A 25,373-nucleotide genomic window follows, 5' to 3' on the forward strand; every position below is an offset into this window, starting at 1 on the left:
TGTGTTTGTATGGCAGCCGGAGCTGAAGATATTATACTGATGTGTAGTTTTTCTGTATAACATGTAAAATGCACAGAATGTTCTACCATCCCATAAATGTTTTATGCACAATCCAACAGTTAGTAGCAAAAAGGAGACCTTAATGCTTTACAGCATTTTTTTTGGATCAGTGAACTGAATGACAGCTACATGTGTCCCCAGGTTCGACAATGTTTTTATACAACAGTGATGTAAACAAAAAAACACCAGTGTGCATCAATTAACTAAACCCTCTGTTAAACTGGAATTCCTCAGAGGACCCGCTCCCACATCCACGGTCCCTTCTCTCCTCTGGTGTAGGACTTTGTCCCAGTAAAGACCACCCCATGTAAGTTCAGTTTGTGAAGGTGAACAGGAGACGCAAAGAGAAACTGCAGGCTTGTATATTGCCACACTGCGTTCGGAACCGCATGGTTGTCCTATGCTGAGAGGTTTCTGCTTGTTCGTCTGTGTGATTGGACGTCTATTCCTCAACCTTCCCCAGGGCGTCTTTTCATTCAAGGTAAACTGATTAACGTGCTTAATGCTTGATCTATTTATGGTTTGGCAGCATTGTGTAGAAAATACACCTTTGGGAGATTAGCGGTGGGCTACGGAGGGGGGCTCATGAGATATGAGTGGGCATTCTGTGTTTACAGAACGCCAGTTTAATGAAGACAGAGGCAGAAGCACTTGCTTAAGACTGAAGCACTTGTTACTGTCCTCTTCCAAAGGATTTTGTTGGCTTGTTCTTCTAGTGAAGCAGTGTTTTGTTTGTTTGTCGTTGTCTTCAATGTGATAGCTGTTGCTGAGGGGTGGAGCTGTCTACCAAAGGCTGAGCTGTTGCTGGGGGGTGGAGCGTTTACAGACTCAGGTTCCCCTGTGGTGTAGAGTACAGTGTGCAGTCACCTGGAGACCATGGGGGTTGGGGAGGCAGTGGAGTAAGGGGAGGAGACTGCTTGTGGTTGTAATGCTGTTGGCCAGGGGAGGGCTAGTGCAGAAGATCTAGGAGGAGGAGGAAAAGAAGGAGGGTGAGAGGGGAGGTCATATTTCAGTACAACACTCTCCTGTTTGTAACCCTAACCGCACAGCCTTTCACGGTCTTTTCCCTGGATGACCTACAATACTGGCAGCCAGAGATCTGCTGTGCGTGTCCCCCACTGCAGGACAGAGCCCCATCGGGGCCATGGCTGGATGATTCACTGGTCTGGTTGTCATGACACACGGGCTATGTGTGCACGAAGGTGAGAGATAAGAGGTCCAAACTGCCCTTTCTCCTGCCAGGCACTTTGTATACGCTTGCTTCCACACCCTGTTTCCGGATAAATATAGAAGACAAACACCACGGCTGGAGCTGAAGAAGAGGGAAGGTGGTGGCTGGAAGAGACTCACCAGCTGGGCGGAGGATGTGCTTCCTGGGCTACGTTGTAAAGAGAGCACTTAAGCTCGTCGTTTTACATAGACCAGTCGGCATTGAAACGTCATCCTCCTGGGTTGTGGCCTCCTCAGAGAAGTATATGACGGAGTAGCAGACTTTGGTCTGTGGCGTGTGAAAATGAGACAAACAAGCACTGAATCTTCACACAGTGCCTGTGGAGTGTGTGGGAGTCCTGCGTTAAGTTTCAGATGCAACGCTTAGATCTGTTGACTTTTATAAGTGGTGTCTCTGCAATCTGTGCAGCAAAAATGTGTCTTTCTGTGCTTCAAATGGACAAGTTCATGCTCCAAAATTTGTCTACTACCTGGAACATGCAAAAGTGGAGTTTTGTTGGATAGTGTGTTGGTGAACCGCTTGAGCTGGGACCAAGAGCCAAGATATTAAGAAGAACTGACCTGACCTTTTTGTTACTGTGTCTTCTGGGACTTTTATTACATCTCGGGGGCTGCTTGAATTCTGAGGGGATGAGGAGAGAGAAGAGCCACGGATCCTTTCGGCGAGAGCGGAAGGAGCGACCAGTCTCCCTGCCACGTGCCCTCAGTTGGCTCAGCATCTCGTCGCTGTCCCGGCGCTCCCGAAAGCTTTTCCACAGCCAGTTGGAGCTGACTAGCGGACTGCAAGGCGAACTGGAAGAGGATGATGATGATTGGGTGTACAGGCCCCTGCATCGCAAAGGTAAGGCTGTATAATGAGGGCTCCCACACAACGGAGGATACCTGGATTCAAGAGTTACTAGGAAAAAAAGAGCCATGTTTCTTTCATTGCAGAGTTGTACAGTTGTACTGCTGTGGTGGCATGTGAAATCTCCTCCTGTGTGCTTCAGTAACACAGGTTCATTCATTGCAGTGTTATATGTATAATGAAAGGTGCATGTAAGTCATGTGAGCCAACAGGTATGACTTTCCCTGATAACTGGATGTAATTCGCACATTTTTTTTTTTTTTACCAAGTGACAGAGGTTTCTGTCACATAGTTCTGTCACAAGAATGAGTAGAATCTCTAATATTCTACATACATTTAGTCCCACCAGAAGTGAACCGGCATCTCAGATAGCAACAGATGTTTTCATACCTATCATTTTCACAACCAACGTTTGTACATTTACATCTGCACTTGCTTAACTTATTTATTGATGCTTTTCTCCAAGGCAATGTACAATTCAGAATAAATAAAAGTGCTTTTCACCAGCCGATCGAGAGATATGGAGGCAACAGTATGGACTGTACAGTATGACTGTGTGAAGATTTTACTTGTTTAGACAAGACCCAAAGATCCAAGAAGCACTTTGCTTGCCAGATTGCCCTGCTGACCACTTTACTTAGAAGCAAATGATCCCCCATGCCTTTCACTCAACTCTTACCATGCAAACTCCACTGGGTTCACCTCATTTCAGAATGAAAAAACTCTCAAAGGGTCTGCAGGTAACTGCCCACATGTTTCTCATGCTGAATGACATGGAGGAGTGAAATGATGCTACGACTTATGTCTGCTGTGATTACTGTTGCAATTGGTCTGATACTTAGTGGAAACGGTCTCATTTTCCAAACTGAAGTTTACTTCTGGCATGTGAAATCTGTATGTACTGTGTTCAGTAACACTGAATAAGAATTGATAAAAATATAAAATCATTCTGGGATTTATTAAAGGCACACATTTCAGCGGGTTCAAACTGGTTTCATCTTCAAAGGTTAAAACAGTCCCATCCCTTGTGGTATGGATACATTTCCAGTTTCTAATGCCCAGTAGCTCCTGCCTGAAAGACCTCTCACATCTGTTGCAAGTGCAAAAGCAGATACCTTGAACAGAAACGAGTTTCCGCTGCTCTTTGAGGTGTCCTTTTTAGGATGTTAGTTATTCATTTGCATTTTGTTTGCTCTGGCAGCCCAAGTGTGGCCTGAGCCATCAGTAGGGCTCTTGTCATGTAAGTGAAACAACCTTAGACTGGTGGTTGCCACCTATAATTAGGAAAAGCTCTAAATGGAAAGAAATTGACAAAGTAAAAAGAAGTCAGTTGCTGTAAATGTACATCTGTCAGTTGACTGATGGCCAGGTGTGAGAGCATTGTCACTGGTGCATATGCAACAGATGAGGAGTCTTATGGTGTTGCACTCTGTAATAGGAGTATAGGCATAGTATTGAGTGACACAAGGTGAAATATTGCTTAACAACCCTCTTGAGGAACACCCTACTTGTTATCTCTTACTTTGGTTATTTGCACCACGCTGATCTCTGACGTTATTTTTTTAAACATCCAAAAGTTCAAACTTAACTGACAATAAATGCGCTTTTATTGAGGAAACATTTCTGCTAACAAAGTTAAATAAATACAGCTTTATGAAAGTAGAATGATGAAAGAAAGCAAATGAGAACTGCTTTTGTTCTACGATTGGTTAATATTTCATAGACTTGTGCACATGGTAGTTATAAATTGCAGACTTCTGGAATAGTAGTCATTGTTCTTCTGTTTTGGCTTAATCCAGGAGTCTTTAAAATCCTTGTTTTATGCCATACTCCACTCTTACTTCTCCCTAATCCTTAGATAGTATCCCTGTATAGGTGATTTCATATAAACATTTTGTGTGCAGAGACATACATGCAGTTTTACATACATACAGTATGTCCCGCTTTCTTTGTTTCCTCTGATGAAAGTTAGCTAAGGGATCAGACTGGGATATTCCTTTCTGTTGCAGCAAGAATCAATAGTATTCCTTCCCATACTCAGTGTATCATCATCACTTTTTGTTGTTCCAGTGGGAAGTTGTTTTTTTGGGTTGCCTTCATCAAATTGTTGTGCGGTTGTCCATCGACAAGTGACCGGAAATGTAGGACAAAGAATGCAAATTGCGCTGTAAGGTCGCAAATAACCTCTAGAGGTAATTAAGGAATGGGTCTTCATGACTGAAACGCAAACTGAATGGGCCTATAAAGCACCATTATAAATGAATGTCCATCTTTTCACCTGTTCGAATGAAACAAGTCTCTGGCACATTTTTGGCCATCTTAAGATATTGTTTTATGTAGTGAAAAGTTGAAGATCACAGATCGTAATTCCACATCCTTCATGGGTATCTAAAATATGTAATATTTTCTCATCTGAATGCAGTGTTCGATTGAACACAGGAACCAATGTCCATGTGCGTTCAGTTTCTTCACATGGCAGAATAATTAAGTTTATAAATGCTCTGCTGTGCTTTTCTTGCATCTAAATATACATCATAATAGTAGGTTACGGTGCTGTGAAGGAAACTGCGGGTTCCATTCGAGGGTGCTGACTGGCTGGGTGTTTGCTCCCGTTTCCTAGCAGCAAGCTCACTGGCTATGAAGCTCTTTTGCCAATCTCATCTTCTCCTCTTTTCTGTGAGGGATGATCCCCTGGCGAGAAGGGCATTGTACCAAAGGAGTCAAGAGGCAGAACCTAACCTACAGTCTGCATCTGTTCCGTACTTCTCTCACATTAAGTGCGGTTCCGGTTGTAAGTTTCATTTTCCTTGAACTGCATAACTGGGCATTTTGAAAGGAGTCATGTGATAAGATGTGCGTTTCTTGTCTATGAGCCAAGAGCTCTGGGAAAGGCTGGACAGTGGCTGTGTGTCATTAGACCTGTCTTGTATGAGGAAAATAAGTATTTCTCATCACAGGCTGCTGATCTGTAAGATAACCTTGACTCAACCAGCTTCAAACACCCCCAGAAAGACCAGACTGGCTGACAGACATCTTAGATTTAAAATGAATACTAATCACAACTGCAGAAACCGGGGATTGATGTACATTCACTTAAGTGTATATTTCTAGGTCGAACTACAACTGCATGTTGCTCTGTCTTGTTGGGTTCTAACCATTTTCTTCTACTAAATTTACTAACAGCAGATCATTTTATCTTGGGTGAGTTTAGCAGTCACAGCAGTTTTGTATATTTGACAGTGGTTTTCAGTCAATCATTTATGTTAATGTCAGCCCAACTCTAGGCATTCAAAAGCAATTCCCTTATTACAATCTGACCTCCTTCCAGTTGGCTAGAAGATAAATTTACTTTGCAAGCACTGGATTGTGCACAGTAGGGCATGTCGTACAACTCAGTTTCAGAGATGAACCGGGATTTGATCTATGTCTAATTGCGCAGTCCAGGTGTTGTGAGGCACCTGCACTACCTGCTGTCTGCTTGTTCGTGTTTGTATATCTTTCTGTTTACTAATTCACTTCTCTTCCACATCCAGTTTCCCCAGCAGACTCTTTCTCTGATGTTCATCTTGATGTTTCAAACATGTTCTAATTTATCTCTGTATTTCAGATCAGGGGTCAGAGTTGAACTGTCCCAGACAGACATCTGTTATAGTTTACTTCCCATCTATATTCCTAAAACTCATCTTACGATTAAGAATCTGTTTTAGCAGTGTATATTTGAATAAAAACTCATCACAACTAATTACTTCTTTGAAATGTTTCCATTAGGCGTGCTTATTTAAACAACCAGCAGTAACTTACACATTGCCTCATACTCATTAACAATATGGCAGCCATCGTTTGTCTTTGTGACTGTAGTATTACATTACTGAATGTGCATTCCCTAACCCCCTGCCTGTCCCTTTTTTCTCTCTCCCCCTGGTGACTGCGGCCGGGTCAGATTCAGGTTAGTTATACTTACCATGTGTCCTTCTATTTGTGTCCCTTTGTACTGAATTTCTGTATCTCTGTACTCTCTGGATGCATAAGACATTTAACATAAGCAAAGTTACTGGCAGTTCTCCCACAGATTTTCACCATGAACCTAAGCAAATATAAGAGCATTTTCACTTTTATGGTAGAACAGAGCAGCATTGTTTCTGCATGTAATACTCTCTCCTTACATAATCCAGCATGTACCTAATTCCATCAGTATTGACTGACATCCTCTTTTATTAAGAGCATTAGAAAGCCAATGCTGTCTTTAGAGATAAATATGCAGAATTGTTTGAGGGAAAACATTACATTACCCCCTGCTCAAACAGTGGATACTCTTAGTACGCGCACCACCTGGTTTTTGTGCAGATTTCAAAGGCATGCCGGTAGGATCTTTTGGTATGCACAAGGGTGATATGATGAAGATACATGTAAATTATATGATTGGCAAAATCTTGTTAAATTGTGGGGTCACGGTTGTCATTGAAAGCAGTACGAGATTCAGTATAAGATGCATTCTCTCTTTTCACCAGTGTATTCTATACATAATCTCCATGATCACAGTGGGAAAATCAGTCTTATGTTGCATGATCAGCCAAACAGTCATACTTTTTGGTTAATGGTGATAAAATCAGTGTGATTATCATTTTCAGGATACATGTGAGGAACTTTGATCATCGTTTCATGTTATTTATACCAGCTTCATTGAAAGTTTTTGTCCAAGGAGTAATGTACTAGATTACTGCAAAATGATAGGAAATTTTAAGATGTGTTATGGCTGTGTACAGTGTTATTTTAAGTTTTCTCTTTCTGCCCATTTCCTCTGTGCATCATCTTCTGTGCCAATTTTGAGATATGGTGCTGGAGCATATCTGGATCCATGTCGGTAGGATCGACATACACAGTAAATTGCTTATATGCTTACGCTACAGAATTTGTACTTGAAACAGTCAGTTTAGGAATAGCGAACCTCTGAACCCCTGCATTGAATTCTGTAGTCGGTTCTGAATGAAATCATATTTACAAACTGGATTCCTGTTGCGCTTTGTGTTTCTGTCAAAGGTTCCTCGGGGAGTGAGACCGAATTTTAGAATATTTGCTCCACCAAGAGTAATGTTATGCCAGGAACATGTGCAGTATCACTGTTTCGGATCCTAATGGAGAGCAAGCTTGGAATTCCTAGGCTTACTCTATACACATCAGTTTTTGAATGCTAGAAGCAGCATGCAAGACGATGTTGTGCCACAATAAAGGAAGCTGTCAAAACAGAAACTGAGGCTCTGCTTGGCCTGCCATCATCTGGGCAGTCAGACTGGATCTGTGAGCTGCCTGGGTGAGCTTACTATTACTGAAAATATCAGCCTGCTTTTTTTTTCTTTTTTTCCCCCATGCTCATTTATAGTGTCAACACTGCACATATTGAAATGATTCAGTCAAAATGAAAGCAGTTCAAACTAATATGGAAGTTAGTGTCTGAAGGGCCCCTTCCAAAAGTAATTTTCCACATTGTTTTTATGTGCTTAATTTTAGGGCAACAGGTAGCATAGTGGTTAGAGCTGTTGCCCTGTACTCAATGGACCATGGTTTGAATCTCACTTCCTGTTGTAGTACCCTTCAGCAACATGCTTACCATAACAAAATTGCTCCAGTACTAAGAAAAAATAATTAGCTGAATGAAGGGGTAAATTCAAGCAACTCAAATGTGTACGTGTTATGCCTCATCTTTTTAAATAATTCAGTAATTGAAAAGCTTATATGCAGCTACTGTTGTAATGTACATTGGTTTTTTCTGTGGTATGTAACAAATTATTTAAAAGTCACATGTCTGCATCCAAATCTCCTCATCTGTCGATGTAATGAACTTCTTGCATTTTTCTGAGACTTATGTCGCTTTAGAGAAAAGCGTCTGCTAAATGAATATAAACAGTGTATGCTTATGTGTACTTACTGTACAGCAGTTTAGTACAAAATTTTTTTCCCTGATTTAACCTTTGTTAATTTCCTTATGTTTAGTATCTTGTCCTAATGTTTTGATTACCATTTCTTGAAAGTTTTTAAGTGTTTAGAGGGTGTTTGTGGAAATATTTGGGCATGTTCATAAAGTCCAGGGATGCATATTTTTTTCCCTGTTTCAAATAATAGGAAAACACCTCACAGTTTACACTCATGGGATACAGACTCTTTAGGAACAAATGAGGTCCATATAATGAGGGATGCATCTATATTCTTCTTTCCACAGAAAATTGTGAATAAATTCATATGTGTAATTGTGTATATGGTAAAGGGAGCAGCTGTTCAGTTTTTTTTTAAAACTGGGTTAGGAGTTCTCCAGTGGCACTTAGTTGCTCTCTATGACAAATGTTTAGCACCTGTGGCAGTACTGGCGGACAAAGTGTGCAGTGCAACATTAAGCACGTTAAACATAAAAACGTTCATCAGGAGCAAGCATAATATCTGTTATAAATTGAGTAGCCTACTAAAACAGGTGGAAGCTTCCCTGAAACTGAGCCTTCCTGAGATTCTCAAGTGTAGAGGAAAAAAAAAATGCCATGAATTATACTTCCATGATTCTTCTGCCAAGATGATGCTTAGAATCAAGTTTATTGAGCTTAATAGCACAATTTATTTGTGTAGTCCCAGTCTTAAAAGTTGTGATCTCTGGTCATTATTTCTCTCACCATGTCAGTCAGCACTCTGAGTGGGGGGTTTAGGTATCAATTAGGAACCATGGAAACTCGATGTTTGTTTACAGTAACTTTGGTAACCACGTTAATATATTAGAGAGGTATGGTAACCTGTTGCAGCCAACCTCCCTTGCATGACACATTGACCATGGAAAGTGACCCTTATGGGGTTAAATTAACTCTAAGACGGCTCAAATTGATATGAATATCCATTGACTGCCTGTGAGGAAATGATGTAAACAACCTCACTCAACCCCTAGGCTGGAGCTTTGGAATACAAATCTGGTTTGATAGATCATTTGTCTGTCTTCAATTTAATTTCAAATGGAGATATGTTAGAAACTGGAAGCATCTTTGACACAAAGGGATTTTATGAAGCTACTATCAAAATGTCAAAGTGAATGATTGTTATGGTGAAATTTAACTGACAATGTGATATTGTCAAATAAACTCTGCTACTCTTGGCTAGGCCAGAGGTAATGTATCCAGCAGAGAGCAGTGGGTCAGTGGTTTTGATACCAAACAGTTGAGTGGGGGTTGGGGAGGGATTAAGTGATTAATTTTTATCACCAGCCAATTGACAAGGGGAGCCAGCTATGGAACTGCTGACAGCCCAGTTCAAAACAGTTGTCAGCTGGGTGGGGGGTGGGGCACAGGCTTTTGTGCTGGTTTCTCCCCCTTTTGGAGCGGATTGTCAGCACGGTGGCTAGGAGAGAGCAATGAGATTGGACAGCAATCTCCCCCAGTGCATAAACTGCCAGGAGAGAGGGAGAAAAGGGGATTGCATGAGGATGTGTGTGTGTGTGTGTGTGTGTGTGTGTGTGTGTGTGTGTGTGTGTGTGTGTCTGTTGTAAGTGTAATGCATGGGACCGATGGGGCTGCAGTGATTTGCAGTGAGTTACAGACACTCGGAGTTCTGCAAGGGCTCCACACAGTGTGATTTCCGTCTTCAGTATCCAGGGAGCGCAGAATTACCATGTTCTGCCTGAAAGGTAAGGGACTGTTGGAATTATGAGATTAACATGGATAAGGGCTTTTGTTTCATATTTGATGGTACACAGAGGAACTCTTCAGCTCTAGTTTTGTGGCCGGATATCACGTTGAAGAGACAAAACAGGTTTGATCTCTTTGGGCATGAAGAAAAAAAAACCTCATTGTTAAGAATGCCTTTCCTCTCAGTGCTTCTTTTATTGTCCTGTTTGGAAGCTCCGCTTGTTCATGGAACATTGAAGCCAACTGGTAAAGTTGGAGCCATCGCAGTGGAGTTACTTTCGTGAGTGATGCCATGAGCTGAGGCAATTTATGTGAGGTGGTGTGAGAATGAGGCGCACTGTTGGTTGAGGTGTTCTTTCTTCACCTCTATCGGGTGTTCCCCTCTGCAGCTCAGCAGTCTGGACTTGTATGTGGACAGTGTATTGTATAGGCATGATGCGATCCAAGGGAAGTCCAAAACATTCACATCCCTCTTTCCCTGTGTCACACTTTCCTTCAACTGCAACATGGCAGTTGTATTAGTCTTACTTTATTTTCCATTTAAGATTGTAAGATATTTGGACTTTGTTATAACTTTCAAATCTTACTGTTCTTTGGTCTGTTGTTCTTAGTTTTAGCAATAAAAATATCAACTTGTTCCCTTTGCTTTTACCTTATATATTTCAGTGATTGGCTCTATAATGTTAGTAAGAAGTAGGAGATGAATGTTACGTTGTGTCCTGAATTTTGCTGGTTATTTAACTGCATTATGTATGACACTTCAATGGGGCAGCAGTTTGTTTCCCGATTAGGTTGTTTTATCATCAAAATTTGAATTTAAACATTATTCTGAAGTTTCTTATTTAACATTGTAAGTCCCACTGGACGACAGGGTTAGCTGTATAAAGAATAATAGTAATTTAATGTCCATCTGATCCCTGTTTTAGACATATGGTCCAAAAAAAGTCCTTCCTTATAATGAAAGCCCCTTCATTTAACACTTTCGCTTTTTTTTTTCCCCCTCCAGATCAAAGGTTTTGGTTGTCGGTCGTTTTGGGTAAAACCCTCTCATTGGGGGGTTAAAGACAGCCAGATGCTGAGCCAAACTATTTGCCCGTGTTGATCTGGCTGGGAGCTGTGCCCAGTGTACCAGTACTTAAAGTGATTACAGAGGTTTTGTGCAAAATATGCATAATACAGTATGTGTCCAGACATCATCCATTTTCAAACCTCTAATTTTTTTTTATTCCTGTACCAGATAACCTCTCTGAAAGCTTGAGGTTGCATTTTGATGTGTCACTGCAAATTGTCACACTTAGTTTCTATAAAATCAATCAGATACAGCTATTTTATCTGTAAAAGAACAATAATAGCAAACATTAAAAACAGTAGCTGAGAAAGTGTTAGAGCAAACTTATCTATGGAAGCCTCAGGAAAGAAATGCCTTTATAAATTAATACAAATAAGTAGGGGAAATCACATATTTGAATGTCCGTAGACATATATGTAAATGTAAAGGAAATGAGAGCAAGGCACTTCACAACAGACATGCATGAGGATTTAATCATGAGCAAAGTGCGCTGTGTCTGAGTTGGATGTTGATGGGATAGTCGTTGCGAAGCTTCCCTGTGGGTGCCGCCTCAGCCAGATGGAATGCACTGATTCTGCTGCGTTGAAAGCTGGGTGAAAATATGTACCCTAAGCCTGCAGTGACCCAGGCAGTGTGTGAGGGTCAATAACAAGGAGATTAAAACAACCCTAGGTATTCTGCTCTTTCTGTTTACCATTGTGATGATATGGTAAGCCCAGCAGTCACATTTCTTTGCCCATGCTCGTTCAGCACTGAGTAAGTGTGGAGCAAACCGTTCTTGTTACATGTTGGCTGGGGATTTGAGATCCTAATGCATATCTTTTTCATCTTCACCCATTGCAGTGAGCAGTATAATTTCTTGTAGAAATTTAATTTTTCTGTAGTGTTTTAAAATGTAGATGTCAGTGAACTATTGATGTACCGGCAAAGGGTGTTAAACCCCCCCCCGACGCATTGTCATAATTATGGTTTGGCTTGGCTGGGAATGTCTTCGCTTCTCAATTGTGGACTGAGCCTCTGACTCATGTCTGCCCACAGACTCAGTTGTGTACTGTTATATCTCCTGTGCCCTGTGGACTATCTTTTGAATGCCCAGTGAAAACTCCTGGAGTTCCCTGTGTGTATCCTTTGAGAAGAGTTTGAGCTCCTGATGATTTCTCTTTCCTCTTGTGATTTCCCTATGATTGCACAGCAAGTGCCCTGTAATTTTGCCATTGGTGCACTGCCAGGTATGGGACATCAAGTGTAACCACTTTCATTATCTAGAGCCACCAAATGTGGTTTTGCCGAACCCCTGTGACAGCAGCTTTCGTGATTCTTAACAATCTGTGCTATTAGTTTGTCTCCTGCTGATGCCTGAGTGGGCAGTGTCTCAGAGCTGCCTGCTGTCGTCATTTACTATCATTGATGGTGGTATGGCGGTCTGCTTAACTTGTTGAATATTTAAAAATGGAGAACAATCTTGTGTGAACGACATTTGTAATACATCAGATCCACGGGGCTTAAGCTATATGTTTGTGCCGTCGTACTAAAAAGGCTGTGACGTGAGATCTGTAATGAAATGATTTGACTTTCTGCAGTCCAGTTTTAAGTCCTTTGACATATAAATGCTGATTAGTCGGCTGTTTTGTGCTGCTTTTTTCAGCTATCTTCAGGTAGCAACCTGTATATGTTTTCCACTATCTGATTTACCTCGCCTTCCCTCCTTCAGCAGTGACATTGTGCGAACCTGTCAATTTACAACCCTGCAACTATTTCCTTGTGCTTTTGTATGTACTTGGACCTACTCTATTATGTATGGGCGTATTTAAGACTTTAAAGTCTCAGACTTGGTTAATTTGTAATCAAGTTTCTTTTTCTTTTTTTTTAGCCCGGATATGACAGTCATAATGACTATCACATACATAATGGGAAAATAAATATCTCCTTGTGGTTACAGATTTCAGGGTTGAAAATCACAAAATCCTGATATATAAAATGAAATACTAGCATATCAAGTTTTTATTCCAGAATAATTGAACTACCAAATGTAAAAGTTTTGCCTTTACAATAAGTTGCTTTTATTATTCACATTTTCAAAAACTTTTTTCCATGTCTGCACCTGCATCAAAACATGCCCAGCTAATGCATGCTTTTAAACTACTTTTAAAATAAGGTTTCAGTTCAGTTTAATCATTTTGAATACCAACCAGTTCTCCAGCTCCTTGAACACTTGAACTTATGGACTTTGGCCACCATTGCACTCACTGTGTGTGAATGACAGGGAGAGTGTATTACACTGATGTATGGATGAGTGACCCATTGTAAGTAGTGTATCTAGCAGTGTAAGTCACCTTCGTGAATAAGGTATTGTATGTGGGCTGATAACACCACATAGAGTTCATTGGAAGTTGCTTGGGAGAAAAGCATCTGCTAAATAAATAAATGTAAATGTAATGTCAGGATTCCAAAGGCTCTTGTTAAAATATGAGCATCCATCCATCCATTTTCTTGCCCGGTTGTCCTTCTATGGTCACGGTGGCAACAGGGAGAGCAGAAAGGCTCACCTAGCCCTGTCCCTTGCAACTTCCTCCAGCTCAGCCCGGGGGATCCCCAGCCGTTCCCAGGTCAACTGGGAGGTATAATCCCTCCAGCATCCCTCCCGGATGTCCAAACTCCTCACTCTGTCACGGAGAGTGAGTCCCAACACCCTGCGGAGAAAACTCATTTCAGTTGCTTGTATCTGCGATCTTATTTTTTCTATCATTACCCAGGGTTCATGACCATAGGTGAGGGTAGGGACATAGACTGACCAGTAAATAGAGCTTTGCCTTATGGCTCAGCTCCCCCTTCATCACTACAGTCCAGTATAGCGACTGCATTACTCCTCCCATTGTTCCCAGTCTGCAGCTGATCTCACGCTCTCTTCTCCCCTCACTCGTGAACAAAACCCCAAGATACTTAAACTCCTCCACCTGGAACAACTTCTCTCCCCTTACTTGGAGGGGGCATGCCATCCTTTTCCATGAGAGAACCATGGACTCAGACTTGGAGGTGCTGATCCTCATACCAACCGCTTCACACTCTGCAAACCGTTCCAATGCATGTTGGAGGTAGCCATGTAACAGTGCCAAAAGGACACATCATCCACAAAAAGCAGAGACATCACCTTCTGATTCCCACATAGAATGCCCTCCTGACCTCGACTGCACCTTGATATCCTGTCCATGAAAACCACAAACAGAAGTGGGGACAAGGCACAACCTTGGCGGAGTCCAACACCCACATTGAACTGGCTTGACTTAATGCCAAGTATGCGGACACAGCCCTCACTCTGTGTGTACAGAGACCGAATGTCCCGCAGTAGTGGCCCCGGGGAACATGGTCATAAGGCCTTCTCCAAGTCTACTAAACACATGTGGACTGGATTAGTGAACTCCCATGGCCCCTTATTTATCTGTGAGAGAATGAAAAGCTGGTCCACTGTTCCACGGCCAGGACGGAATCCGCATTGTTCCTCTTAAATCTGAGGTTCAACTGTCAGCTGGAGCCTCCTTTCCAGCACCCTGGCATAGACTTTCCCAGGGAGGCTGAGAAGTGTGATACCTCCGTAGTTGGCACACACTCTCCGGTCCTCTTTCTTAAAGATAGGGACCACCACCCCAGTTTGTCAATCCAAGGGTGCTTTCCCTGAGGTCCATGCAACATTTCAGAGGCATGTCAGCCATGACAGCCCTACAACATCCAGGACCTTAAGCAGTTCCGGGCAACTCGTATCCACCCCAAGTGCTTTGCCACTGTGGAGCTTTCCAACTACTTAAGTGACTTCCGCCAGGGAAATGGACTCTGATACCCTGGAGGCCTCTGGCCCTGATTCCCGTAAGGGAAGCATATCTCTCAGGTTTAAGAGTTCCTCAAAGTGTTCCTTCTACCTCCCGACAATGTCCTTAGAGTTTCTCCACTTTTGCTGAGTACAGCTTGAATGAAGCTCCTCTGACCCCTCCTAGGCCACCGGATGGTTCTCCAGAACCTCCTTGAAGCCGACCGATAATCATTTTCCATGGCATCTCCAAACTCCTCCCATGCTCTAGATTTTGCTTCTGCAACTGCAGCCGCTGCTGCCTTTTTTGCCTGCCAGTACCTATCTGCTGAGTCAGGAGTCCCCAGAGCCAACCAGACTCTAAAGGCCTCCTTCTTCAGCTTGATGGCTTCCCTCACCACCGGTGTCCACCACCGAGTTCTTGGGTTGCCACTGTGACTGGCACCAACAAGTGTGCCTAGCTGCTTCCACAATGGAGGTTTTGAACAGGGTCCATTCAGACTTCATGTCCCCTACCTCCTCAAGGACATGAGAGAAGCGCTCCCAGAGGTGTAAGTTAAAATCATTCCAGAGAGGGTCCTCTGACAGTCGTTCAGAGCACACCCTCACAATTCACTTGGGTCTACCGGGTCTGTCCATCAGTTTTCCCTGCCATCTGATCCAACTCACCACCAGATGGTGATCAGTTGGCAGCTCAGCACCTCTCTTCACCCAAGCATCCTGAACATGTGGCCTCAAGTCATATGAAACAACTACAAAGTTAAGCATTTGCCTTTGGCCCAAGGAGCTCTGGTGCCAAGTACACTTATGATCATCCTTGTGTTCGAACATGGTGTTTGTTATAGAAAAACCATGACTAGCACAGAAGTCCAATAATATTTCACCATTTGGCAAGCCATTCTTCCCAATATCCCCAGTCCAGCTTTCCCAGTCATTGCCAGCGTGAGTGTTGAAGTCCCTCAGCAGGACTATGGAGTCTGTAGGTGGAGCCCTGTTCAGAACCCCACCCACCCTCTCCAAGAAGATCAAATAGTATGAACTGCTATTTGGTGCATAAGCACACACAAATAGTCAGTTTTCCTTTCTGCGACCTTATGTCGCTTTCAGGCGACCCTCACCCACCAGGATAAACTCCAAATGTATGGCAGCCAGCTGGGGGCTTGTGAGTATCCCCACACCCGCCCGGTGCTTCCTCACCCTGTGCAACTCCCACGTAGGAGAGAGACCACCCCCTATCGAGGAGTATGGTTCCATAGCCAACACTATGAGTGGAGGTGAGCCCAACTATATCTAGTTGGTATCTCTCAACCTCCCGCACCAGTTCTGGCTCCTCCCCTCAAGTGAGGTTATGTTCCATGCATGAAGAGCCAGTTTGTACTGCAAGGGGCCGCGACGCCACGCACCACCCTGCCTGAAAAGCACCGCACCCGACCCCCATGTTGGAGCTCGGGGGTGGTGGGCCCACATTGCCTTTTTGGGCTGAGTCCCGCCGGGTTACATGGGCTGCCTGGCCACCAGGCGCTTGCCTAGGAACGCTACCCCCAGACCTGTCTCCAAGGTAGGTCCTGGTGTCCCTATTCAGGAAGGGTAAACATTCTCTTGTTTACTTTTTTCATGGGGGTTTTTGGATCGTGTTAGTCTGGGTCTTCACTCCAGACCTGTTCGCCTTGGGAGACCCTACCAGGAGCATACTGCTCCCACCGATATAGCTCTGGAGATCCCTAGCTCATGCAAGCCCTTCCGCCACGACAAGGCCCCTGATGCAGGAAGGGAAATACAAGGATCTTGCATATAATGTCTGCTCTTTGTTAAATCAGCTATCCACATGAAAAAGCGTACTATATGAGGTACAGGATAAAAGTGGTGTGTAAAACTGCACTGTTGACGTAGTCTTACTTTAGTGGCAGCGTTGACTTACAGAAGAGGTTCTTATATTCCCCATCTACCTACTGATGTGTTCTCCTGTTAACTTTCTGTCATACTGCCTATGTATGGTACATCTACAGGCAACCCGTTAAGTGGAACCACCACCTTCTGGCTTCTATCTATCTACTCCACTATGTCCCTATTGTCACAACATGCTTTTCTTGAACCTCCTGTTTAAAATGTATCCCTTCAATCCTGCTCCTGAAGCACAGGCACTAAAACAAATGGATGAAACAGGAAGCAGAACTCCTGATGGAGCAGATCTATCACTTTTGTCGTCCTAGTGTAATTCTTCTTATTCTTTGGTGCCAAAACTCGCAGGTTCGATCCCACCTCTGGTTGTAGTACCCTTGAGCAAGGTACTTATCCTAAATTGCTCTAGTAAAATTACCCAGCTGTATAAAGAGGTTAATAACTAAGTTTGTAACTGTAATAATTGTAACCTTAACATTGTAAGTCACTTTGGAGAAAAGTGTCAGCTAAATGAATAAATGTAAATGTTCTCTGTTTATAATGAGTATTGTCAGCAGAAGACATTGACTGTTGATTCAGAAATCTAGTCGATACACTCACCCATTTGTAGTCTATATTCATCTATAAACTTAGGTTGGAGAAGTTACTTGGGGGCAAGGTAAAATCTTAAGCTGATCTGTCAGTAGGTAGACAAGACGAGTTGCAGTAGGCTGTAGACTTTATACAAGCTCAGTTCTTGCTGAATGCTCAGTGGAATCATAAATACCATGAATAAAAAGTAGTTAGTATCCAACCTCAGATTCACTGCTGTGTCACTTCAAGTTCACCTAGCAATAGGTCTGTTTAGCAGACTGGATTGTGCAATTCTAGCAGTGCAATGGGAATGCTGCTTCGCACTGTTCTGGGTATGGGCTGGGTTTGGTGCCTGGGGACACAGAGCTTTAGCCTTTCAAACAGGCCTTAATTCATTGAAATTTCCAGCAGTGAGATTTTGCCTGCATTTTCACTGGCACTTTGATGTTGTTGCTTCCACTCAGTATATCTGAAGTTGAAGCTATAACTACACAAAAAAATGTGACTGAGGAGTCATTTTATGTTTATGTGATCGTCACTGTGTCCAAGCTTATGCTTGTGCTTACTTTTACTAACTGTATGTTTTTCACATAAAAGTTTCATTCTTTGCAGCCAAAATTGTCCTTATAGCTTATAGGCCACTCTGCCATCATCCTCAAGTCTCCAGCTGCAGCTGGTCATGGCCTCCATACTGTCCAGCTGGTTGGTGTTTTATTGCTTCTTGCTCCAGAAAAAGGGAGCACTGGCAAGGCGAGTACGCCTTTTCTGCTGACAGACTAAAAAAGCAGCGAAACTACTGGTCTCACCGAGTGGATCCAGATGTTGGAGAAGGGTGGTAAACAACAAACATTCATAATGGCAGGGGCAGAGTTGGTTTGCCTAAGAAAAGAGTGACTCCAAAGTGACTGGAGACACTGGAACCATTCTGGTGGTGCTGGAGCCACACAGAAATTGTGATGATGGTACAGTGGCTTGATGCTGACATTGACACTCCTGGTTGGGGCAGTCTGGGGGGCAATAATGGTTCACTGTGCATTGTGGTTTAACCAGTCATGTTCACTTCCAGTGGGTCTGCTTGAGATGCGCTGACAAATCTCCTTTCAAAGCTGGTCTGACTATGAACAGTAAACATTGCTGTAAACCACAAAGAGGAAACGTTAACAATGCAAAGTCTGTCTTCCCTTTCCCAACAGCTGAACTCTGCAGATACTTTTTAAATATCCAAGAAATGTCAGGCCTTCATGTCCTGTCAGACCATTTATCTTGGTTTCTTTGTTTCTCTCTTTTGGTGCAAGTAATTGCAGACAGCAGTAGGTGTGTTAATGAAGTAAGTGAGGGCCTCTTAATGGAGAGCTTTCTGTCCTCGGGTGAGGCACATGGAGTACATTTGGGACAGACCTTTCAGGGGACTGGTTCCCATCTGGTTTTGTTTGACAGTAAAGCATGCTAGTCACCCTTCTAGCTTTGTGTCCCCCAAGCCATCAGTTCGCTGGGTTGGAATTGGAAGCGAGAGAGATGCAATCCTTGGGCATTCTGTTGATTTTATGCAGGGACCTTGCTTTGTTTACGTGGCCTGGTACAGTCATCCCCAAGATCCAAACCATCTGACTTATGAAAAATAGAGTTTCGAAGAACATTATTTAATGCCACTTTTCTTTTTACTTTTTCAATCACGAAAAGCACTGGGGAGCAGTAACAGCACTCTGAAAAATTGCCTTTTTCCATCTTTCAAAGGCTCCTTTTAAACTCATGGATGAGGCAGGCAGTCATTTATGCAGTTATAGTGAAGGCAGAGCAATTGGTCAGCCTCTTTCCACTTACTGTCATGTTTGTGCTATTATGCTGTTATTTTTCTAACTTTTCAGTGTATCATGACTATGCCAAGTAAAAAAAAGAAAGTGTGAAGAAAGCGTAAGCATACTGCCACTCACACATCACCAACAACTGAGTCATCAGTTCACCTGAAATGTGTTGTTTTTTTTTTGAAGGAAACCCTTGTAAACATAGGGAGAACATGCAAACTTCCCACAAATACATCTTCCATTTATGAAAGTGTTATAAAGGGTTTTTCTGGAATGCATTACCTTTGTAAGGTGGCAAAGACTATATCCGGTACTCACAGGATGTATGATGTTTTTATGATCTATTCACCCACAACTTTATTCAAAAGGCATTGGCACCAAAACTGAAGACAATGTGTAATAGAAATTACACATACACAGCTGTATGCATAGCTTCCACTTATGACAGGGTGTGCCCTATGATGCAAACAATAGATCTGAGTTTTTATCAATAGACTGGTGCTATCTCAAATGCCAGTCAGCCTTCCATGGAACCCACATGGTAGAGGACATGAAGATAGCATCAAACAAAGTAAGCATACTGATTGCCAGCAGAGCTGCCAGTTCTTTGTTTTTCAAACACTTTGTCCTCCTAATGAAAAAAGTAGAGGTCCACTTTTTGGATTTTTCACTCTCAGTTGTCATCAAGTCTTCTCTGACTGCTCGTAATTTCCAGCAGTCAAATATGCCTTTCAGCCTGTCACAGGAGCTTTTACTTAGCAGCTTCCCTCCAGTTTTAGCAATGTGGAAGTTCCTCTGCTCACCACTGAGTGGTGCTGGATTTTCTTTGGTGGTTCTCCATCTGTGCAGGCCAGATGGCTGCTGCTAAGCACTGTTCTGCTTTTGAGGTGTGATGAGTCAAGTCATTGCTTGAGATATACTCCTTGAGATGGCTGAGTTTTACGCCTTCTTGGTGCTCTTACTATGCGTTCATCTTCTCTTCAAGTCTCTAGTTGCCAACAGTAAATATCCACACAAATTGTGCGCGACTAGCAGAGGGTTCATGTCTGACGTGTGGTATCAGAGTTACATGTCACGTTCAGTCTGAGTCTTATGTAGGTTTTTAAAAGCTAAGTGGTTTCAAGCCTGGATTTTTACAGAAGCTGCTTTCATTTGCAAGAATTACAATAACTATGAGACGAGCACATTGTCAGGAAAATGTACATGGCTGTATTCAGATTTTCTACCTTCCTTGCTTTTGATACTGCTTTTAAACATAAGGAATTGATAAATGTGCTCAAGAGACTTCCAACCTTAACGGGAAATTTGGTGTTAGAGGTGGAATTGAAGTGAGCAAAAATTGTTGCATTACCCTGACAATTTACAAAAGACAAATGATCATGGCTGACCATGTTTTCAGATATACTTTTACCATGGACACTAAGAAAATCCTGACATGATACTTAGACAAAATGTCTACTTGTTTCTTACACTTAACATGGCATTGTAATTTTCTGATTATTTTACCACTTTTTGGATGATTTGTATGTATAAACATGTTCATCAGCACTGTCTGTTGATCTAAGTGTATGGAAATCAACACTGATCTCTCTAAGTTTTGCAAATTGAGGTCTAAACTCCTCTTAAATTTTTCAGGCATCACTTTGTGTGGTTCTGGTTTCCTACCTGTGAAGTTGATCCAAGAACCTGGCTGCATGATTGGGTGGTGTGTGACAGGGGGGTGTAATTACCTGGAGCATAATGGCCATCTGTAGCTGGCGTATCACTAGGACTTGCATGGATAATCTGGGTTTAGGGATTAAGCGGACAAGTGGGAGCCATGGGAACAAAGTGCCGGCACAACCGTGCATGGCAGTGCAGGGGAAGGTGGAGCACATCCGCCGGGGAAATGAACATCACACTGTCCACCCTCTGCTGGATGTTTTCTGAGCCTGCGACTTCATACACTTTTCAGATATTGTAGAGGCTGCATTTGAAGACCCATCAGACTTTCTAGAGGGAGTGTTTGTTTTTTATTTCAGCTTTCCAGCACTACATTTGAAAGCTCTGTGCTTGTCCTGGAGAAGGGCCTTGTAAACTGACACGCCAGTGGTCGGTGCCTTTGTTAAGGAAATCGATGTAGTTGAATTGAAGCCCCAGGGAGAGGGTGAGGGGGCGAGCTTGTCTTTTGAGAGCGGTTCCCTTGGGGGGACTGTGGTAACTAGACTCCTCCCTTCCTAGCTGGAGGAGGACGAGGAGCAGGGGCTCATTGGGAGGAGTGAAGAAAGAGGTAGGGAAAGAGTAGGGGGAGTCATTCAAGTCCCTGACCCCTCCCTTTAGCACCGTTGTTGTGGAAAGGGGGACACCTCCAGGAGTGGGGGTCAGCATGATTGCATATGTGCACTGCCTGTCCTCGGAGCCGGCGGTGAGCTGCTGGCACAAGGCATACTATGAGGACGAGGACGAGCTACTGCCCCTCTACACTCGCAGGCGAATGGGCAATGTGCAGCCCAAGACTGAGGGCAGCCTCCGCCGCCGGCTACTGGCCTCCAAGATCCACCAGAAGCAGGATTCCTTGTGGGCACCACGGCCACTACAGGGGCCAGAGCCTAAAGGGGTGATGCTGAGTGCTGGCCGGCCGAGCTGTCCCCTTGTGTGCCTCCATCCGGACCGGAAAGGTAGATGCAGCCTCTTGTGCAGTTGTGTTAACTTTTGATTTTAGTTACTTCTATTGCTTCCATTTTACTGAAAAGCTCAGTGTCAGAAATTCCCAAAACATAAAGTTAGAACAGTTAGAATGCAGACCAAAATTTTATTTATATACTACTTTTATAAATGGTGGTGGTTTTTTTTTTTTTTTTTCCCTTTCTTTCTTCCCCCCCCCCCTCACTGACACACTGCCAGAGCCTGTCTCTGGCTTCATAAGGTGGTAATTTTCTCAATGAAAACCTGCCTAAATGAAAGAATCACATTGGGGATGGGTCACTAAGACAGCAAACTGTTGTGTGATGGATTATGTTAATATAACTCAATTCTTTGAGTTACTAAAATATTGACAAGTAAATAAACTAACATTTTATGTTGTTTTTATCAAGTTCCTCTCCAGCTTTTTTTTTAAAAACTCTACAAATTGCACTGTTTATATTTAGTGAGGTGTCAAATACATTTTTCTTCTGCTGTACTGTTTGATCATCTGCTGGAAGCATTGAGCCAGTGTCTAAATAGTTGAGTTGGGGGTCTTGTCTCCTGGATGAGCCCTTGTGTTATCTTCTTTTCCTCGGGGTTCATCTCTCCGAGGCTAGCTGAAAGCCCCACTTTGACTCGCAGCATGGTGCATGGCAGTGAAGGGAACCAATATGCAAGTTTGTGTCTTACCTATGGGAGATCGTCCACCTGCGCTCAAAGCGCTCGCTTCATACAAAATAGCAGGATGGCCTACGTGAGAAGTTCTAAATGCATACATGTCCGCTATGTCAGCGTCTCAGCTTTCGCTGGTGTGTTAAAGACGATTTCTCGCTGCAGAAGGTCAGCTCAGCACTCATGTATACTCATGTACACAGGTATGGTGATTGGCTTTGGGTACCAGAGAGCACAGTCACAATTCTACTGTGCTACAGGAAATCAGGACTTGGTTCATCTTTGTATACATTTTCCTTGCTTTATACAGTATACCACACAATGCATTGCCTGCCTGAGACACCAGTTTATACAAAGCTGTGATGTAATTATTTACTGTTTTGGAAGCATGAGATTGGTTGATGATTATTAATTGCCATTAACAATTTATTCCTGGCACAATAATGGAGTTAGACTTGAATTTACTGCTTCCAGTTGGCACTCGTGATCTCTGCCCTCGTTGGCTGCGTCACTGTGAGGGTTCCACTGATTAGTGCAACATTGTGGCCAAACTGCAGTGCCTTTGTCAATGTCTTACAGATGTGGAGCAGCTTGTGTGCAGGGTATATAATGCACATGGCAAGCATGATCACACACGAACCTCCTTACTGCAGTTAAATCAGCATAACCCACTAGTTTTTGTATGTCTCTTTTCTGATAAAAATAAAAACTTTTGGTACATCACCTTTTAATGGTTATTGTTAAGTCTGTAGCTCCTAACGATTAACTGCTTTTAGGTTTTATATGTAGATAGGTGTCCTAGATCCTAGAGACGAGTCATCTGAAGCTGACCAAACGCTGTCTTTCTGCACAGTCCTTAGCACATTGAATGACAACAGCAGCAGAAGTCTGAAGTCTTTCATATTCTCCAGAACTGTCCAACCTGAATGGAACTGTTGGTGGCTGGGGCTGCAAAGAGAGAAGTCTGAATCCACAGCTTGCTGTCTGGATAATCTGTGAGGAGCCTGTGCACTCTTTTATTGCAGGTCACAAAGGAGCAATGTTTCCCAGCAGCCCGTTCCTCTCAGTCCCCTTCCCTCTCCAGCCTGGCAGTTGGTGACTGAGACAAAGGCAAGGAGATGGGACAGAAATAGCTGGGACAGGGAAATGAATAGATTCATCCAGGGATATTGATTTCTCTCTCTCTGAGAGACACACACGCTTGTCCGAGGGAACAGGTTAGGAGGTAGGAACAGGTTGGATGAAGAATTTTATGTGGAAGTGCTGTTTCTAAGGTCTCTTCAAAGCCGTGTCATGTATAGTACTGCATCCACTAGACTGGATTGCAGAATGGGCTTGACACGTGGACTTAAGAGTCTATTCTTAAACATACGCTGTTAATATTTTTCATGGTTTTTAATTAGGTCTCAACAACATACATATAGACAAACAATATAATGAGGAAATGCAAATACAGTAGTATGCAGTACATTGTGTGTGACCATACCTCAGGTGACCAGATATTGGAATGACTTGTCAGTGCAGTGTATTTTGTGCAAATGAAATTCTTTCTAAAGAACCGTTGTATATGCTGTGCAAGACACTTTGTGCAGTGCCACCCTTTTATGCTTCCCATCAGCATTCATGTATCAGAAAAACATGATCCATTGGAATGACTGTTGAACTGTATGACCGGACTCCACTTCCACTTATTAGTCCAGTAATGCAACGGACTGTAGATACAGATACATAATGCAACTTAAGGGCAAAAGGTTACAGTATTTAGCTGGGATGGTTGTATAACACTAAGAAGTTTCGAAAGGGTAACGGTATAGTAATCAGATTTTTTGAATGTGCATTTTTCAGTCTCTTTGTATTTTATTTAGGTCATGCAGTAGTATGAACCAAAGTTTGTATCTATTTTAAATAATTTAGAATACAAAACTGTAGTATAGCATCCTCTCTATAAACCAGATGACTATAACTGATGATTGCTTTTTTACTTCTACCTAAAGATTCATTACGCAGCTCGAGATTAAATGTGATTTACATGGTCACTTGTTGTTCCAATCTGTATAATTCATTTAAGACAGACCTTACTGGAGTAACTGCCATGTGTGAATAAACTCATTTCCATATTTAACACATTTAACAATCGCTGAATGATACCAGTTCACAGCAATTCATATAAGCCAGTCAGAATATTTTATTTTCCATCTGTGGACCATTGTTGCAGCAAATGGTACACAGCAGTAAAAAAGACCCAATTAGACTGAAAATTTGGTAATTTTATTTGAGGCGGGTGGCAGCTTCTCAGAAACAGCACAAACATTTTGAGACTACACTTATTAGTTGTAATTGATGTGCGGGGTTTGTGCTGTGGTTTTGTCCCAGTGCCACTTAGAGAAGGCTGGGAAATATTTTAATGAAATCATGGGCACCCACCTTATCTAATTAAACATGGCTGGAACAGAGATCTGGTGTCAGGGGAATACAGCACTTAGTGTCCATCAGTACTGGTGGAAATGGCTCCAACAGTGCCTCACTCCCTGTGAATATCTACTGTGTCCGTTTTAATCAGTGTGTCTCTGATTTTGGCTATGTGCTCTCACACCTGCACACTCTTCACTGTTGCTCTCTTTATACTTGGTAAGTGCTAGGGCATTTATCTTGTGATATAGCTACCTTTCTTTGTTCTTATTCTGCATTTTACAAATGCCTAAGCATCACAGTTTTTATTGCCGTATTTGGTAAAGGTTCATACTGTATACATATGATACTGACAGTAATTTAAAGTTGATAAATGGGAATCGGTAGCATATGGGCTAATAAATTGGGTATGTGACATCAGTCTGTCTGGATTGAGGCTTTATGCTGTCTGAAGTATCGGTGTCATAATTCTCTTACCATTCCCTCTTGCATGATGGATGGTGGGATGGAATTGAGTTAAGGGTGCATGGAGGGAGACTGAACCCTGGTTTTCGAACATGTCAGAACTATAAGACACAAGGAAGGACTGACTAAATTGGAGTGAGCAGGTGTGCTGGCCTGTTTGGGAAATGATTTTTGGGAATGCTGTCAATCTTTCTTGTTTTATCTTTCTCTCTCCACACTCCTTTTTATTAGG

General features: G+C 42.7%; 1 protein-coding gene across 6 annotated transcripts in view; it reads left to right on the plus strand.

Annotated features, from left to right (window-relative positions):
• The window catches only part of nhsl1b (NHS-like 1b), a 103,209-nt gene that overhangs the window by 38,648 nt on the left and 39,188 nt on the right, over nt 1-25,373 (plus strand). For 2 of the 6 annotated variants that reach the window (XM_018735269.1, XM_018735271.1), the window contains exon 1: nt 1,921-2,131. The exons of 3 other annotated variants lie outside the window; for them this stretch is intronic. In XM_018735269.1, the coding sequence (XP_018590785.1) occupies nt 1,921-2,131 (211 nt within the window). Of the gene's footprint in view, nt 1-1,920; nt 2,132-9,759; nt 9,789-25,373 lie in introns of those variants that run through there. One more of the 6 variants, XM_018735272.1, reaches the window with a different exon arrangement.

Source organism: Scleropages formosus, chromosome 1 (genome assembly GCF_900964775.1).
Source record: "Scleropages formosus chromosome 1, fSclFor1.1, whole genome shotgun sequence".
In the NCBI taxonomy this organism is placed as follows: Eukaryota; Metazoa; Chordata; class Actinopteri; order Osteoglossiformes; family Osteoglossidae; genus Scleropages; species Scleropages formosus.